Source organism: Trachurus trachurus, assembly GCF_905171665.1.
Source record: "Trachurus trachurus genome assembly, chromosome: 12".
Lineage (NCBI taxonomy): Eukaryota > Metazoa > Chordata > Actinopteri > Carangiformes > Carangidae > Trachurus > Trachurus trachurus.
The window spans coordinates 2,403,726-2,423,013 of NC_139908.1; the positions used below are offsets into that span (position 1 = coordinate 2,403,726).

At 40.6% G+C, this 19,288-nt stretch overlaps 1 protein-coding gene across 2 annotated transcripts in view; it reads right to left on the reverse strand.

Annotated features, from left to right (window-relative positions):
• Positions 1–369: 369 nt before the first annotated feature.
• Positions 370–19,288, reverse strand: part of LOC310994802 (myocyte-specific enhancer factor 2C-like) — a 35,642-nt gene continuing 16,723 nt past the window's right edge. Inside the window, exons 3-11 of one of the 2 annotated variants that reach the window (XM_083983640.1) lie at positions 18,387–18,601; positions 16,597–16,800; positions 7,003–7,146; positions 5,802–6,024; positions 5,639–5,683; positions 4,610–4,770; positions 3,601–3,730; positions 2,518–2,650; positions 370–1,252 (exon numbers count right to left, since the gene is read on the reverse strand). In XM_083983640.1, coding sequence (XP_083839766.1) covers positions 907–1,252; positions 2,518–2,650; positions 3,601–3,730; positions 4,610–4,770; positions 5,639–5,683; positions 5,802–6,024; positions 7,003–7,146; positions 16,597–16,800; positions 18,387–18,440 — 1,440 coding nt within the window. In that variant the 5' untranslated portion in view covers positions 18,441–18,601 and the 3' untranslated portion in view covers positions 370–906. Of the gene's footprint in view, positions 1,253–2,517; positions 2,651–3,600; positions 3,731–4,609; positions 4,771–5,638; positions 5,684–5,801; positions 6,028–7,002; positions 7,147–16,596; positions 16,801–18,386; positions 18,602–19,288 lie in introns of both variants that reach the window. The other variant, XM_083983639.1, reaches the window with a different exon arrangement.

Consider the following 19,288-nt stretch of genomic DNA (forward strand, 5'->3'; position numbering starts at 1 on the left):
TCGACTTAATGTAAAAAAAAAAAAAAAAGGGAAAAAAAGCATTTGAATGTTTAAAATCCTGAAAATAATTGAATGTTTCCACATTATGTGTGGTGTTTGAATAATTAATAATAATTCAATGAAAATTGAAAAATGTGAATATACAATATGTTTAAAAAAAATAGTTTTATGATTGTTTTGCATCTTTTCCTAAGGGGGGAACTTGTGTAAAACTGTGAATTATTACTTTTATATTTCATTTTTGTCAGATAAACAATTGGGAAATGATTGATTTAAAAAAAAAAAATCATTCTGTGATCCCTCCTCTGTTGCTCACCCTGAGGTTTCTCAGATTTTTCCCTGTTAAAAAGGGTTTTCCATGGAGTTTTTCCTCAGTGGATGTGAGGGTCTAAGGACAGAGGATGTTGTTATGATGCCATGTAAAGCCCTTTGAGACAAACTGTTTGTAAAAATGGGCTATACTGTACAAATAAAATTTCCTTGCCTTGCCTTTGTTGATTTGTGTCAATAGCTGGGTTTTATTTCTTTTGGACGGAGCTAATGTGGATGTTTTCAGTCTAAGTAGCTTTTCGCTGTAGCGTTCAAATAACAGATTAGTTGTGTTTATTTAAATTTTTTGATATTTGTCTCTAGAGGAAACGGCGTCTGTGCTGGTTTTTTTTTTTAGTGTTTTTTCTGTTTCCTCTCTTGGCTTCGTCTCCTCGGTCTGTCTCTCTCTCAGGAGTCGCCCTCTAGTGGACGAGTGGAGCTACAGCAGACCCCCCCCCCCCCCCCCCCCCCCCACACATATAAACCCCTCCCCCCACGTACACGTAGCACACCCACTCAGTACAAGAAGAATATGATGATAATAATAATAATATTAATAATAATAATAACACTATAAGGTAACTTGACCCCCCCCCATCATGTGGCCCACCCCTCCGATAGCCGCATGCGTTTGACCGACGGGCTGTGGCGCTCGTCCTGCAGCCCGCCCAGGGGCCGGAGGAGGAAGCTGTCGTTGCCGTGGTGATCCTCGCGCTCCTCGCTGCCCTCGTACGAGCTGCCGCAGCTGGAGGCGCTGTCGCCGGGGGAACGGCCCGCGGAGACGGAGTAGCCGGCCGTGGCCACGCCCCCTCCCATCGTCCCCACGCCGCCGCCGACCATGGCGGCGAGGCCCCGGTCGCGCGGCGGCGAGGCCGGCTCGGACTTGATGTGCAGGTTCTGGTGGGCGGAGCCGAGGTTCAGGTTGGACGTCTGACACAAGTTCCTATTGGACGAGAGGAGAAGAGTAGAGTTAGCTCCGCCCCCTTTTGGTTCAAGCAGGAAACACTGAGGGTTTGACCACCAAGACCCGTTTTACAACACTTTAAAAACACTTTTTCAAAACTGTTAACGCACATCACACCTAAAACACACAATTCCCAAAACCACACAGTGACACAAATCTCTAAAAATACAATAACACACTAATACGATTCACATTTTTACAGCCTAAACAGTCCTGTATTGAATCCAGGAGGACTGTTGAGGCTGTAAAAATGTCCTAAATGAGGTAGTTTCCAGTAAACTCTGGACTATCTCCCTTCAGGACACTTGGATTGCAGTGGACGAGCAGTGTGGAGGAATATTAAATGTTTTTTGTGTAGTTTTATGGACGTTTTTGTGTCGGGCCCTATTGACTTTCATATAAAGTTTTGGTTGGACTAGGAACCGGCCTCCCGGGTCTCCAGATGCACTTTGAGGAATAAAAAACTACTCCGGAGTATTCATCAGTCACTAATGACTGAATTTCATTTTTTGGTGAACTATTCCTTTAATACTAGGTGTGTAAATAATCGATAATCAGTATTATTGACATTATTGTGTTGTTTGTTTTGTTTTGTTTGTCAATATTGTGTCTGCTTTTATGTCTGTTCTCTGTTCTTCTGTGTTTTGTGTCTTTGCAATTAAATCTTTTATGTGACCTGCCAGAGGACAGCGGATGAAAAATAGCAACAGTGCTAACTCTGGTGCATTTATATCTGCTTTTTTTTTTAATGCTGATGTTATTAATGTGCAGTGTCCCTTTTAAAATAAAATAAATAAATAAAGATGTGTGAAACTGCAATCCAATAGATATACAGTAAAAATGCAAAGTGAATGCTGATCTGCCAGCTCTTCTGTTTCCCTCTCCCTCGTCTTTCTATCTTTTTTTTTTTACTGAAAGAACCTCAAAACCTGAGTGTGTTTCCTAGATGTTGCAGTTTATATAGATGGGAATTAGCTGTGATTGACGTTATTTGCATAAACTCAATCAACTGTTTTTCAAAAGCAATGAAACAAAACACAGGACATGAATCAGTTTCAGTCTACAGAGTGAACTGTTCTTCACTTCAGCCTTTAGGTTCAGTTTAGAACAAGAGGGTTTCTGCTTTGACAAAGACTGTGAAAGCTATTTAGCAGTTAACATCTATTATTTTTGTCTTAGTTGAGAGCTTGTATGTAAAAGAAGTTAAAACACAATTTAAATGTATAAAATGTGTGTGTCCTCACCCCATGTGTCCGAGCGCCGGGTGCTGCAGGTTCTGGATCTGCTGGTGCTGCCAGTTCGTCACTGATCCCAGACCAGAACCTCCGAACCCGGTCAGAGAGGAGAGAGAGGAGAGGTCGGTCCCCAGGGAGAACTCTACAGGTCACAAAGAAACAAACAAACCTCGTTAGCCATGTCCTGTCAGCGATATTTTCTTTTCGTAGGATAGGTCCGGGAAAGTCCCGCCTTTCCCGCCTCTGATTGGCTAGAAGGACTCTCGCCTGATTGGTTGTTTGTTTTGGCTGTGAAACGGCTGTGAAACGCAGGCTGTCGGCGAAGTGTGATAAGTGCCTAGATCTACCTGGACTCTCTCTACTTATCTGGCCTGTCTAGCCTCTACCTGCTCTTTCTACTCCTTTCTTCATTGCCTAAACCTAACCAATGGCACAATTACACTTCTCATTCAAACTCAAAATGTAAACTTGGAATATAAATTTAAAAACTACATTTGTCGGAATGTGAAACCAGTGGGGATCAAACTCGGATTCACCACACCGCAGGCGAAAATGCGAAAACGCAAACCACTATGTGATCCAAGGTAAAGTGACTGCTACATGAACATTAGATTGTGTCTCTTTCCAGCTGTCCTTTCAAAATAAATGCATAAAAAGTCCGTAAAAAAAAAAAACGGTGAGAAATTTAGCGCCACTAACTTCTCTATGTCGGAATGCTACCAATTATTTTGAGATTTGAGGCTAATTACAACCATAAAATACCACTTACCATGTGTTAACATTTTTAAGACTTTTGAAAAATTGATTTAAGACATTTTAATGCCAATTAAGGCCTTGATTTTAGATTAATGAATTCAATGCCTTTTAAGACTTTTTAAGGAGCCGTAAGAACCCTGATATTTTAGTTTACTGCAGTACTGTTGTGATATGACGTTACACGGCCAAATCAAACAACCAATCGGAGGAGAGCTCATCTAGCCAGTCAGAGGCGGGGAAGGCAGGACTTTCCCGGACCTATCCTACGGAAAAAAATATTGCGTCTTGTCAGCAGCAGCTTCCTGTCCTGTTGCATTGTGGGTCATGGGGACTCACCTGTGCCGTAGGAGGAGCCGAGCGAGGACGGGTATCCGCCCATCCCCTGTCCAGGCAGCGTAGCAGCAGAGATGGAGACGGCCGGAGTCGACAGCGTCTGAGCCGTCTGAGAGTGATTTATCCTCTGGTTCTACAGGGACAGATGACAGGGCGGTGTCAGCCAATCAGAGGAGAGGAGGAGGAGGAGGAGGAGGAGGAGGCTCTGAGCCCCTCTTCTACCTTTATTCTGAAGGAGCTCTGATATAAACATATACTTTTATTCTGAAGGAGCTTTTACAAGAACATCTACTTTTATTCTGAAGGAGCTTTAATGTAAACATCTACTTTTATTCTGAAGGAGCTTTAATATAAACATCTACTTTTATTCTGAAGGAGCTTTAATGTAAACATCTACTTTTATTCTGAAGGAGCTTCAATCTAAAAATCTACCTTTATTCTGAAGGAGCTTTAATATAAACATCTACCTTTATACTGAAGGAGCTTTTATAGAAACATCTACTTTTATTCTGAAGGAGCTTTGATATAGACATCTACCTTTATTCTGAAGGGGCTTTTATAAAAACATCTAACTTTATTCTGAAGGAACTTTAACACAAACATCTACTTTTATTCTGAAGGAGCTTTAACACAAACATCTACCTTTATTCTGAAGGAGCTCTGATATAAACATCTACCTTTATTCTGAAGGAGCTTTACTATAAACGTCTACCTTTATTCTGAAGGAACTTTAACACAAACATCTACTTTTATTCTGAAGGAGCTTTGATAGAAACATCTACTTTTATTCTGAAGGAGCTTTGATAGAAACATCTACTTTTATTCTGAAGGAGCTCTAACATTAAACATCTTCAGTGTTACTCACCAACATGAGGTCAAAGTCCTCACACTGCAGCGTTAAAGCAACAAACCGAAGTTATTGATCCGTTATCAGAAACCAACACAGTAACAGAGTGTGTGTGTCTGTGTGTGTGTGTGTGTGTGTGTGTGTGTGTGTGTGTGTGTAACTCACCACAGTGGGCATGTTGTTGCACTTGTTGGACGGGGGCATCAGGGTGCGTAGGTCTGGTTTGCGGTTCATGTTCATGTGGGGGGGGCTCTTGTCCTGCAGCTTAGCGACGCCGGCTGGAGACAGGAGGCCGGGGGAGGGGCAGTGGCTGTAGCTGCCGTTTCCTGGGGGGGGGGGGGCGAGATGATCAATAATAATCAATAACTCATTCATCCATTAATATTTTCATATATTTTAATTACTGTTTTTTTATTCTGTTTCTTTTCATTATGTTTTGCTTTTATACAACATCTACCTTTATTCTGAAGGAGCTTTTATAAGAACATCTACCTTTATTCTGAAGGAGCTTTTATAAGAACATCTACCTTTATTTTGAAGGAGCTTTTATAAGAACATCTACCTTTATTCTGAAGGAGCTTTTATAAGAACATCTACCTTTATTCTGAAGGAGCTTTTATAAGAACATCTACCTTTATTTTGAAGGAGCATTTATAAGAACATCTACCTTTATTCTGAAAGGGCTCTGATACAAACATCTACCTTTATTCTGAAGGAGCTTTCTACAAACATCTACCTTTATTCTGAAGGAGCTTTACTATGAATAGCTACTGTTCATAGCTACTATGAAAAAAATTCCAGTTTTCTGATCAAATTAATTTTGTTTTGTCTCCATTATTTATGATTTATGATTTATCTTCCTGTATAGGAGTGTTTTAAAAATTGGGGAGAGAGATGTGTTGGTAAATGAAATGGTTAAATAAAGAGATTTCCATAATGATACAAATGTGATAATAGATAATCAATAAATTATCATTAATAATCATATGTTAAATTAGTGGTTTAATTTCCAGTTTCACTTTGTTTCCATCTGCTGCTGCTTTATTTGTAACGTTTGTAAAAATAAACTTTACATAGATTTCATGACTCAATGTTTGATTATAGATTATAGATCGATTATAGATTTTTATCAATAAAGTTTATTTAAATAATACAGTTTTTTCCTTCTTCTCTTCAATATAAAGCAGAACTCACCCACGATGGAGACCACGGTGTTCGTCAGCTCGGAGCCCATCAGTCCTACAGACAGTGAACACACCGTCAGACATCTTTTCTTTTCTTTTTTTTAACTTTATTTATCATCAAATATCATGAACAATTGAAAAAGGAACAAAAAAACAAAGCGACAGCCACCGACCTGTGTTCCCGGTGCTGGGGGGCCTCTGGGGCGACATGCTGTTCCTCTGCAGGGCGGAGTGGGGGTGGGAGTGGGAGTGGGAGTGGGCGAGGGGCAGCAGGTTGTGGTTGCTCAGTCCGCCCCCGATCCCGGGGTGCGAGTACAGCAGACCGCCACCGCCGCCACCGCTGTTGCTGCCGGCGAGGGACACGCCCATGTCGTAGCTGGAGGGGGGGGGCAGACCCTGCTGGGGAGCAACACAACACCGTCAGAAACAACAATAAAGGGAACTCTTTAATTTATAGCTGTTAGTTACATGATAATGTCTAGAAATAATAATTAATTGGGTAGTAATGTCATAAATCGCCTAGAAATAACGATCAACTTAATAGTAATGTCATGTAAACTATGGAACAGTTTGAATGTGGGGTTAAAAGAAAGTCCAAACATATAATAATCCAGTTCAAAAAGAAGTACAAAGAAATTATTTTCAATATGTACAGGAATGAGGGTGTTTGTATATGTCTTTATATGTATATGCCTATATATTTATAAAGATTAGTGATAATATATTAGAATAAATCCAGCTAGATAAACTCATAAATTAATTTATTGTATAGATTATAATGACAAGGAAGCTTGAGAGTTAATTTATGAATAAGGGGGGTGGGAGTAGATAAGTTTTACTTCTTCCCACTCCTTTTCGGATATGAAAAAAAAAAAAAATCTTTATTTTCAATTATTTTATTTTTGTTCATATGTTGTCTTTGCAAAGTATTTATTTGTTATGCCGGTGCATATTCTCATTTGCCCAGGTCATAGTATTTCAAAGGAGGTTAAATCTAAAATCTAAAACTAAGTCCAGTTGCTTTCGATTTATTTGTTATGTCTGTCCATTACTGTATTATATTTTATTTCTTTTAACATGTCCGAAATAAACGTAAACTAACTAACTAACTAAATGTTTTTCATAAAAGTAATAGATTACACATGCTTTGAATTGTTTGGGAAAGGCCAGAACTTTTCTCCACCAAGTCGTTGAAACTGACCGGTGTTTCTGGGCTTTTTCTACGCAATCAATTGTTATTTCATGACTATATTTCTCTACATTACAATGAAATTGACCGTCATTTCTAGCCTTTTTCTAGACATTATGATGCGATTAATGTCCTGTAAATTAAAGGGTTATTACACCAAAACAGACACAGCCAGAGAGACTTACACAGAGCCTCTGTCTGTTGATCATCAGGTCGATGTCCTCGTTGATCTTCCTGTACTTGTCCTCTGACTCTGGACTCTGACCGGCCGAGTCGTCGGCCTCGATGTCGGGGCTGTCGCAGCCGTTTAGGCCTTTCTTACGCAGCGTCTGGGCAGAAGGAGAAGAAGATACACACAAGTCAACATCTGTAGCAACACATCAACATCTGGTCACACATACACTGTAAAAACTCTAAATCTTTCCAAGAATTTTTGTCTTATTTCTTGTCAAAATGTCTCATTTCTAGTCAAAACTAATCTCTTTCCACTTAAAATAAGACTCATCACCTAAAAATGTACTTGTTTTTAGATCATTTTCACTTGTTTCAAACTAATTTTCAATTGAAATAAGTAGAAAAATCTGCCAGTGAAAGCAAGTTTTTGTGCTTGTAATAAGGAAGAAAAACTTGCTCCACTATCAGATTTTTCTACTTATTTCAAGTGAAAATCTTCTTGAAAGAAGTAAAAAAGTGTCTAAAAACAAGATACTTTTTAATGTGATGAGTCTTATTTTTAGTATAATTAGATTTGTCTTGACTAGAAATAAGACAAATATTCTTGGTAAGATTTTGAGTTTTTGCAGTGTAAGATCTGACTAAGATTTTCCTCATCAACATGTGTAACAATCAATAACTTTGATTATTGATAACGTCCTGAGTGCAGCTCTGCAGTATAAACTCTGAATAATTGTCCTACAGCGTTGTGTGGATCATGAACACAACACTAACATTATGTTTCTCTGGTGGATCGACCAATGACAGGACAGCATCTCTACATGAAACCCCCCAGACTGTAGTTCTCTAATTTCAATAATAAAGAGAATAATAATAAAGATTATAAAGATAATAATGTATAATTCTCTTCATATTTAATATTTCAACATTATATGTAAATGAGAGTTGAAGTGCACAGTGTGTCGTTCTCCCTCTGACCACCGGGAGGCGCTGACGCTCTAACACACAGTTCAGTTCAGACTGTCGCTCCACCTCAACTCCGTCACTTTTGTTTTTAAAGTTGATAAATTCAATTAATAATATCTTAAAGAGGTATAATACAGATAAAGAACATTTTATACCTATAAATATACCAGTATTATATACATATTATTACATATGGACAAGAAATACATAATTAATCCCACAATTTGTTTGATCTATCACAAATATATGACTAGAATGAAAAACAATGATAATATAACTCCACTTAGGCAAAATAGACTATATAATAGAAATAACTATGCACACATACAGTTTATTATTTAAGTAGGCTTTTAGTTAATGTCTTAAATTGTTTTATCCGTTGTATTTTTATGTTTTTTACTGTTGTAAGTGCTATATAAATAAACTTTACTTACTTACTTAATAAACCAGTTTACTGAATAGTCTGAGTGTCACTGACTTCAGGAAGGAAACAACAGGCAAATAATTTCAAAATAAAATGAATGAACTCATATTACAGTCACCTGCTTTGTGTTTATGAGAGTTTGTGAATGATCTGTTAATAATAATGAATTAATTTATAGATAATTAATTCATCCTTTGATCTGAAGCAGCTGCTGCAGTGACGGGTTTCTACCACACGGCGGCGCCACGAGAGCAGAGATCACACCGGGTACGACACCTTCATCATCTTCATCATCATCATCTTCACAGAGTGAGTTGAAGCTGATCGAACTGTCGGAGTTTGATCAGATAAATGATATCGATCGTCCGACTTCCTGTTGTTATTAACATCTTTATTATTACATGATGATGTCTGACATGTGACATATGTGTGTGTGTGTGTGTGTGTGTGAGTCAGACGACGTGTGTCCTTCCTCTCACGCAGGTATCAGGTGATGATGACGATGATGATGATGATGATGAAGATGGTGCGTTAGAGTACAGTACAGTGTGTGGTTTGGCTTCCAGTGTTCCTGCTTCAGCACTTCACAGCCCATTAGTCCAGTCTGTCACACACACACACACACACACACACACACACACACACACACACACACATGCACGAACGCACGCACACACACACACACACACACACACGCACACACACACACACACACACACACACACACACATTGGGCTCAGTGGTCGGCCCAGTGCAGCTATCCCACTCATCCCAGTCATGTCCACCTGTTTGGCCTTAGACAGAAGGGGGAGGGGGGAGGGGGGAGGTGTTGGGGGTGAGGGAGGGGGGAGAAGAGGAGGAGGAGGAGGGGAGGAGGGGGTGAAGCCGCCGCCACCACCACCAGCACCAATGCCGCGGTGGCGAGCGCAGCGATGGCCGTAGAAGGCTATTTATTCCTCTGTCTGCAGCGTCGCGTCACTCCCTCACAATCTGTCAATCTGGCTCGTCTATTAAAACACACACACACACACACACATGCTACACACACACACACACACTGTACCACCACATTGCCACCGCCACACACCCACTCCTTCCTCTCTCAATAAAAAAGCAGCTCAGCTGGGTTCAACAGTATTTTATTAGGAACTCCAACAGCTGGTGGAACTAGAGGCTTTTATTCTGAAATGTCGACTTATTTATGACGATAGTTAGTTAGTTAGCGCTTTTATCACTTCTGGTTCTCTGGTCGTAAAGTCAATACGTATTTTTTTAAAACGGGAATTTGATAAAATACCTCAAATTAGGTAGGTCTGTGCATGGTTAAAGGGATACTTCACCCAAAATCGATAATTCACCAATCATCTCCTCATCGTCATGCCAAGGAAAGGTTTAGAGATCGCTATCCAAACCCTTCCTTGGCATGATGGGGAGTAGAAAATTGGTGAATTATTGATTTTGAAGGGTGAAGTGTCCCTTTAAAGCTTCCGATACGGTAGAAAAGGAGTTCATATGTGAAGATTATCTAACTGAACTAAACTCTGAAGGATCAGAAACTTGTTTTGTGTTTTAGTCACAGAGATTATTTTATGACTTCATCCAAAATGCAATCCAGAAATTCCATTCACTTTCTTTTCCTGGAACAAGCGCGACGCTAAACTTCCGGGTTTTGACGTCGTCCCTGGCAACGCCCGACTCTACTCTAGTTCATTGAGACTTTTTAACATTTTTTTTTTTACAGTTTAAAATGTAAAGTTGCAAAAAAAAAAGAAGTAAAATGCGACCGACTGTAAATATTTATGTTGAATTCACACACTGAGCAGGAATGTGTGTGTGTGTGTGTGTGTGTGTGGCAGGTGGTTTGAAGACAGCTGAGGAGGAGGAGGAGGAGGAGGAGGAGGAGGAGGAGGAGGAGGAGGAGGAAGGAGGAGGGAGGATGCCATAATACCATACCAGCCCCCCCCACACTCCCTAACCTCACACCCCCTCCTCCTCCTCCTCCTCCTCCCTCGTCTTCTCTTTTCCATTGATTTTGGTTTCTCTCCCTTTTTCCTGTGGGTGGTCTCTTCCTCCTCCTCCTCCTCCTCCTCCTCTTCCACATCAAATGAAGCTCTCAGTGTGTGTGTGTGTGTGTGTGTGTAGCGTGTGTAGCGTGTGTGTAGCGTGTGCCAGGGAACATGACATGCTTTTCTACACCGTCCCACTACAACAACGGCTACAGATGGAAGTTCAGTCCAGAATTAGAGCGTCAGGTTTTAATAGGAGTGAAGGAAACACAGAAGATGAAGAATGAGGAGGAGGAGTTCAGTTTTATTTTCTCATCCTGTATTTTCCGTCTCACTTCCTGTGACTTTCCTCATAATTTCCTACAATCAGCTGATGTGTTATTAGTATTATTATTATTATCATTATTTCCCAGAATGCACTTGCTTGGGAGACAGATTAAAATATTCAAAGTGATACTGTAACTACAGGAAGTGCTTTTATTGTGACGCTGCAGCTGCAAAAAGTAACTTTTAAACTACAGTAAAAATACTTTTACTGTGACACTTTCTGTAGTTGAAGCTTCACAATAAAAGCACTTAATGTTGTAACTGTACCTTTACTGTCAGACTATAACTACATGAAGTATCACAGTCAAAGGACTTCATTTAACTGTGATACTGTAACTAAAATAAGTACTTTTACTGTGAAGCTGTAACTATATGAAGTAATCTAGTTATGATACTTTATCTACAGGAAGTACCTTTATTTTGATACTTTTAATGAATCTTATGACACTTTAAAAGCAGTACTTTTATTTTGAAAGGAGTGTTTTTACATCGTGGTATTTGTACTTTTACTAAAGTGAAGGATTTTAAAAAGTTTAAACAAAGTATTTTTTATAAACACACACACACACACACACACACACATATCTATCTGTTTGTTTATGCTGTAGAGTTTTTTCAGGCGTCTGAAAACAACGACGTGTCGATGGAAGTTTCTGAACATGAGACAGAAACTGAGACTCAGCTGCTGCTTCTCCTCCGATTCTTCATTTTTCCTCCCTCACACACACACACACACACACACACACACACACACACACACACACACACAGTCATTCACAGGCAAAAACCACAGTCACACACACACACTCACAGCCCCGTCATGGCTATTCTTAGCTCCGAGCCGCGTCCCGCTCTATTTTTAGACCACTACCAGTTTCCAGCCGTTTAGCAGCGACGGGACCGCAGCCAACACAAAGGAACTGGACTCACTCTCACACACAGCCCCATGTGTGTGTGTGTGTGTGTGTGTGTGTGTGTGCTCGACCTTATTGAAATCTTCATCTGTTTCTAATCTGAAACAGCATGTAGCCGCAGTTTAACACACACACACAGACACACACACACACACGCGCGCGGAGCAGAATAAGCAGAATAAGGCTGGTGCTATGGAGTCGGAGAGGAATGCAGAACTCCTCAGGTTATAAATAGAGCCAAGGTTCCCAGGCTAAATGAACACAACACAATACAATAAGCTGATAGTTATCAGGCTGCTGCACTCTGCACACCCTCACACACACACACACACACACACACACACACTACACAAATAGGCACATGCCAACTCGCCACATGAGGGAAAAAAAAAGAGAGAGAGATGACCAAAACAAAGGAGCCTCTCTTCTTCTGAATTCCTGTCTGAGTCGGGACTTTTTTTTTTTTACAGCCAAGTAAAGTGTCGACTTCACGCTGCAGCTCCTCGCCTCCACTGATCAATAACTAACTGATCAATGAGTCCATCATTAATAGTCGATAGTTTTATTTTCAGAGACTTTAAAGTGTTAGTTTAGCTCAGCAACAAGCAAACTCTCTGTGTCCAGAAATGTTCATTGTTATCTGCTGTTGATCATCTGTCCTGTACATTTCCCCACTGTGGGACAAATAAAAGATTATCTTATCTAATGAAACATCTGAAGTTAAGGTGTTCCTTTAACTCTGAGTTAAGGGTTCCTTAGAATAAAAACTTTTGCACAGAAAACCCTTAAGTTTTACTTTAAATGTCCACTTAAACATTTAAGGTTTTTTCTTGTCTTGTTGCTTAAAGGGATAGTTAGTTAGAACATTTTGTCAAGTTGGCCCATTACCATAATCCCTATAGTCATAGCAGTAGGTTCGTTACCTTTAATTGTTGGTGCAAGCTGTTTTTAGAACGGCGGAGCAGAGCCGTGAGCTGCTCAGAGCTACGCTACGGAGGTTCATTATGGGATTTCTTGGTTTCCCTCATCAAACTCATCAAATACACAATCCAACAACTCCACAACGCTCTGGTGGACAAGTTGTGAGCTGCACATTCACCACGCTATGAGATAATAACACAACGTTACCACACAGAGTTGTTTTAGAGGGAAATACAGAGACTGATGATGAAAAACTGTCCCTGAAGGCAATGCACATCAGTGGTTTTGCATGAATTTCCCTCTAAAACAACTCTGTGTGGTAACGTTGTGTTATTATCTCATAGCGTGGTGAATGTGCAGCTCACAACTTGTCCACCAGAGCGTTGTGGAGTTGTTGGATTGTGTATTTGATGAGTTTGATGAGGGAAACCAAGAAATCCCATAATGAGCCTCCGTAGCGTAGCTCTGAGCAGCTCACGGCTCTGCTCCGCCGTTCTAAAAACAGCTTGCACCGACAATTAAAGGTAACGAACCTACTGCTACGACTATAGGGATTATGGAAATGGGCCAATTTGCCAAAATGTTGAACTATCCCTTTAAACTTAAGGATTTCTCTTTCTCTGCCTCCAGCTTCATCTCTCTCTCTCTCTGTAAACGTTGAACTGCTCCATCAGCGGCTGCAGCTCGCTGAGCGTGACCTTGGCGACACGTCGAGCTGCGAGTTGTTGCCTCAACACGAGCGACGTGTGTCCCTGTCATCACACACACACACACACACACACACACACACACACTCACAGCAGAGAGAGGGAGAGCCGGCCAACACACACACACACACATAGAGGTGCAGAGACCAGTTTGAGCTCAACTTGTCTCTGATTTCTACGATTTATTGTCTAAATATTTCAAACCATCTCGTCTCAATCTGAGTTCTGTTCATTTACTAAACAAATATGACTCATATTTAAGGTTTTCTCTTTATATTTAAGATCTTTAACAACTTAAATGACATATAAATCTTCATTAGCCTACATTTATCAGAGAATATTTCTGGGCCCAAGTTCAGATTTCCGTTTATTTAGTTAAAACACTTAAGTATTTCCTTAAGGTTTTTATCTTTATCTTAAGGAATAAGCTGATATACCAGCTAATCACATTAATTACCAGCCGATTAATCAATAATATCAGGTATAAACAGAATTAAAAGGTCAAAAGGTTAATCAGCTCTGATCGGTTCATTGATAAAATCTCAGCCACATTTATCAATAAAAGAGCCACCAACCACTTTATAATCTTTTTCTACTTCCTGTTTTATTTTGAAAAGACTTCATATCTGATATTTAAAAGCAGAGATGTCGGACATGAAGCGCCATGACATCACTCTAACCCCGTCCTTTAGAGACAACAGGAAGTGACTCTGAGGAACAGGAAGTGGCGGAAACGTGGTCGTCCATGGCGACCGGGGGGGGTAAAGTGGACGCCGCGTGCAGCAGGTTTGAGTCCCTGTGTGTGTGTGTGTGTGGATGCCGCTCGCTCGCTGCGCTGAGATGAAGAGAGAGCGAGATTATAGTAACGAGCTAAACAGGATTAAAGGTGGATTACAGGAGATTAGGCAGCGGGTAATCCAGCCGGTGACGGGCGGCGGCCAACAGGCCATGTGGTCGGCCGCGTGGAGGGAACACACACACACACACACACACACACACACACACACACACACACACACACACACACACACACACACACACACACACACACACACACACACACACACACACACACACACACACACACACACACACACAGGATGCACATGTGAACAAACACACACACGAGCAGCACTAACACTCCTCATGTCCCGGCACACGACGACAAACATGGGATGGTTGGTCTTTTCCTTTAAGGTGGACCGAGATAAGTGTGAATCTGAATGTGACGTCACGGAAAAGTCCACCTTAAGGGTTCCTTAAAACACTCCCTTAAAGTTTCTTAAAGTAAGGTTTTTATTAAGGAATCCCTTAAAGTCTGTTCAGACCTGCAACAATTAATCGATTAATCGAACAATAATCAATTATTAAATTAATCGTCAACTATTCTGATAATCTAATAATCAGTTTGAGTCGTTTTTTTAAAGAAAAAAAGTCCAAATTCTCTGATTCCAGCTTCTTCAATGTGAATATTTCTGGTTTCTTTGTTCCTTTATGACAATAAACTGAGTCTCTCTTTGGTTTGTGGACAAAACAAGACATTTGAGGACGATGTCGTCTGGTGGTTTGAGAAACACTGATTGATATTTTTCAATATTTTTTAACATTTTATTGACCAAACAACTAATCGATTATTCGTTTAAATAATCAACATATTAATGGATAATGAAAATAATCAGCAGACTAAGGTTTTGCTCCATGGATCTGATCACTGCTCTCTCCTCAGCTCATCTGCAGCTGCTGACGCTCTGTGGGTTGATGCTTCAATCGATTATTGGTGAATTATTCCCTATCGAACCAGGTCAATTTCACGGCTGTGTAATCTCCTTCGCTTGAGGTTTTTTTTTCCCTCAACTGAGGTGCGTTTTTTTTTCTGTGCAACACCCTTAAGCCATGTAAATCCTTTAGCTAAGAAGAAATTCCACCTCAAGAGTCAGTTCAGTTCAGGTCAGTTCAGTAGAAAACTTTTAAGGTGCTTTGTGCATCTGAAGCAACAGAAAGAATGAGTTTAAATCACAACAGAATCAACTGGTCGGAGATCTGTGCAGGAAAGGGTTAACAGGCCCCGCCCACTTTACCACTCTTATCAAACTAGGAATCAATAATCAATAATCAATAACGAGGGTTTTGCACCTCTCTCTGAACATGAACCTCTCACTGACTCTTTGACTTTTCACGGCTTAAATTCGACCTTGGTGCCACGATGTGTGTGTGTGTGTGTGTGTGTGTGTGTGTGTGTGTGTGTGTGTGTGTGTGTGTTTACGTGTGTCTGCAGCAGCATACACACTTGCTATTGTGTTCTTCTAACACTGTTACATAAGTGGAAGCAGAACAAGGTTCAGTCTAGTACAAAGTGTGTCGACTCGCTCCTGTTCTGTTGCAACACACCAACACAAGGCTGTCACACACACACACATACACACACACACACACACACACACACACACACACACACACACACACACACACACACACACACACACACACACACACACACACACACACACACACACACACACACACACACACACACACACACACACACACACACACACACACACACACACACACACACACCTGAACACACACACAAACATGGTCCACAGATGAAGCCGTGGGTTTGAATCCCATCAGCTGCGACGCTGACGGTACGATCCCTCTGCTATTTTTTCAGCCACAACAACAACAACAAACAGGGAATCTTCACATTTAAAGGGATAGTTCAACATTTTGTCAAATTGGCCCATTGCCATAATCCCTATAGTCATAGCAGTAGGTTCGTTACCTTTAATTGTCGGTGCAAGCTATTTTTAGAATGGCGGAGCAGAGCCGTGAGCTGCTCAGAGCTACGCTACGGAGGCTCATTATGGGATTTCTTGGTTTCCCTCATCAAACTCATCAAATACACAATCCAACAACTCCACAACGCTCTGGTGGACAAGTTGTGAGCTGCACATTCACCACGCTATGAGATAATAACACAACGTTACCACACAGAGTTGTTTTAGAGGGAAATTCATGCAAAACCGCCGATGCACGTTGCCTTCAGGGACAGTTTTTCATCAACAGTCTCTGCATTTCCCTCTAAAACAACTCTGTCTGGTAACGTTGTGTTATTATCTCATAGCGTGGTGAATGTGCAGCTCACAACTTGTCCACCAGAGCGGCTCTGCTCCGCCGTTCTAAAAATAGCTTGCACCGACAATTAAAGGCAACAAACCTACTGCTATGACTATAGGGATTATGGCAATGGGCCAATTTGCCAAAATGTTGAACTATCCCTTTAAGCAGCTATGTGTGTGTGTGTGTGTGTGTGTGTGTGTGTGTGTGTGTTGCTTACGTCCACGATGTCCGAGTTGGTGCGGCTCTCGTGCGGCTCGTTGTACTCGGTGTACTTGAGCAGCACCTTGTCCATGTCGGTGCTGGCGTACTGGAACAGCTTGTTGGTGCTGTTGAAGATGATGAGGGCGATCTCACAGTCACACAGCACGCTCAGCTCGTACGCCTTCTTCATCAGGCCGAACTTACGCTTGGTGAACGTCACCTGCACCAAACAGGACAGAGGAGGGGTTAAAACCTTCAATCCTATAACGATGACTCAATCCAATCCAATCCAATTTTTGTTACAAGGTTCGAGATTTGGGCTAAAAGCAGCCAAGAATCCTTAATTAGCCAAGGAACGTATCTCATGAAATTATGATATGTTTCAACATGATTGTTAGTTTTTTTCATAAACAGTCGTTAACTATCATTTAGGAGTTGAAAGGTTGAGCTTAACGCTTTCTTCTCTTTACAGTTTGAGACTTGAGTAATGTCACTTCTTCAATTCTGAGGATGTTGGACCATATTTTTTTTTCTTTTTAAAGAATCCTATTGTTTTTTGTGTTTTATAATCAATTTATGATCCGTAAAACGTTACTGGTGATAAATTAGCTTTATGATAAAAGATCTTTAAAACTAATCACATTCCGATCCATTAAATTTCAATTAGGCTGCTAGCATAGCTGAAGCTAGCATAGCTGTAGCTACTGCTAAGTAGCAACAATCGTAAAAACACAGACAGACAAACAATTATAAGAATATTTTAGACATTTTCTGTCACATGTTTTTTTTGTTTTTATGCATCTGAAGGTATTTCGATGCTATTTCTACTAGCTCTTATTCATTTTTTGGCATTTTTTTCTTTCTTTTTTAAAATTTGTCATACGCTGTGATAGGCGTGATTTTATTTCATTGTTGCATTGTTGCACCATGAGCAACAACATTGTTTAAAATATGCTATATAGATAGAATAACTTGAATTATTGCACAGTAAATTCCCAACAACTTGCATATTTCCACATAATATCATAGTAGCTAACATCATCATTTATCTTTATCTGAGGATCTACAGTAGCAGCTGCACATCTAATGTGAAACTCACTGGTTTTCCACATCAGATCTTTATCAGAGCAGTGAAAATAAAACCCAAACTGTGATAAATTGCAGAATAACCTGTCTTAAATTCAAAAACACACTGATAACTGTATGTTACTTTGAAGATATCATCATGCTATTCAAGCAGTGGTTGAAGGAAAGCGGCCGGCGGGGTCAGTGCTGCCCTAGCTGCTTCGGGGGTCAGGAAGCACATGTGCCTGCATTTCCTGTCATAACAGGAAGTGAGGAACCGCTCCCCCAGACAGGACTTCTTCTCTTCTCTGTGTGTGTGTGTGTGTGTGTGTGTGTGTGTGTGTGTGTGTGTGTGTGTGTGTGTGTGTGTGTGCGTGTGTGTTCACAATGCATGAGTGCACTTGTGTGTGTGACAGTTGCCCACATGCAAACGTCCCATTGACTGTTTTTTTTCCTCAGGTGTCCTGTTCCTGGTTCATGTTGAACACACACGCACACACACTCACACACACACACACACGAACCCTCCAGTCAGACGGCGTGTGATGATCATATGACATGATATCACCCGTTTGAGGAACTATAGTGTGTGTGTATAAGTGTGTGTGTGTGTGTGTGTGTGTGTGTGTGTGTGTGTGTGTGTGTATGTGCATGTGTTCAGGATGTAACAGTCGTGGTTTCATCTTCTTGTTCATTCATGTGTGGTTTTGAATATTCCCGTGTGTGTGTGTGTTTTCTTACATGTCTGTTCCGTTCGTCCATGATCCGCGCTATCTGGATCTTTTTCCTCCCCATCTTGGCTGTTTTTCTTTTTTTTGTCTGTCGCCTTTTCCTCTTGTTTTTTCACAAACGTCTTCTTATTCTTCTCCTTTGCTGCTCTTTTGTTCGTTTCCTGTCGACTTCCAGGTCCTCACAGTTTCTCACTTGTCAATCCCAAAACAACTGCTGGCTGGCTCCTGCAACAACAACAACATCAGTTATATATATATATTTTATTATTATACATTCTTTATTATTACTTACGACAGAGTATTATAGTCTACTTGCCAGCCCATAGGGCCCCATTGTGAACCCGGAAATGTTGAGTACCCCAAAGTTTTATGTTAGAAATAGATAGTATGGGTCCCCAGTATTCAGAAACTGCCGGATGCTAACTTATATATATTGGGCAATTAGCACAACTGACATAATTAGCATAAATTAGCATAATTGCCTATATGGGCAATATTTCAACAAAATTGACTTGGCTGATCTGGGCAATATTGGAGTGGTTTTAGGGGTTATTGATGATGCTGAATCCATTTCTGACATACCATTGACCAGATTTAAACAGCCAGTGGGCAGATTTTGATGGATTTCAATCTGGTCCCTTCCGGTTTAGACAGCCATTTTGAATTTTGAAAATGTCAGAAATGGATTCAGCATCATCAATAACCCCTAAAACCACTCCAATATTGCCCAGATCAGCCAAGTCAATTTTGCTGAAATATTGCCCATATAGGCAACTATGCTAATTTATGCTAATTATGTCAATTGTGCTAATTGCCCAATATATATAAGTTAGCATCCGGCAGTTTCTGAATACTGGAGACCCATACTATCTATTTCTAACATAAAACTTTGGGGTACTCAACATTTCCGGG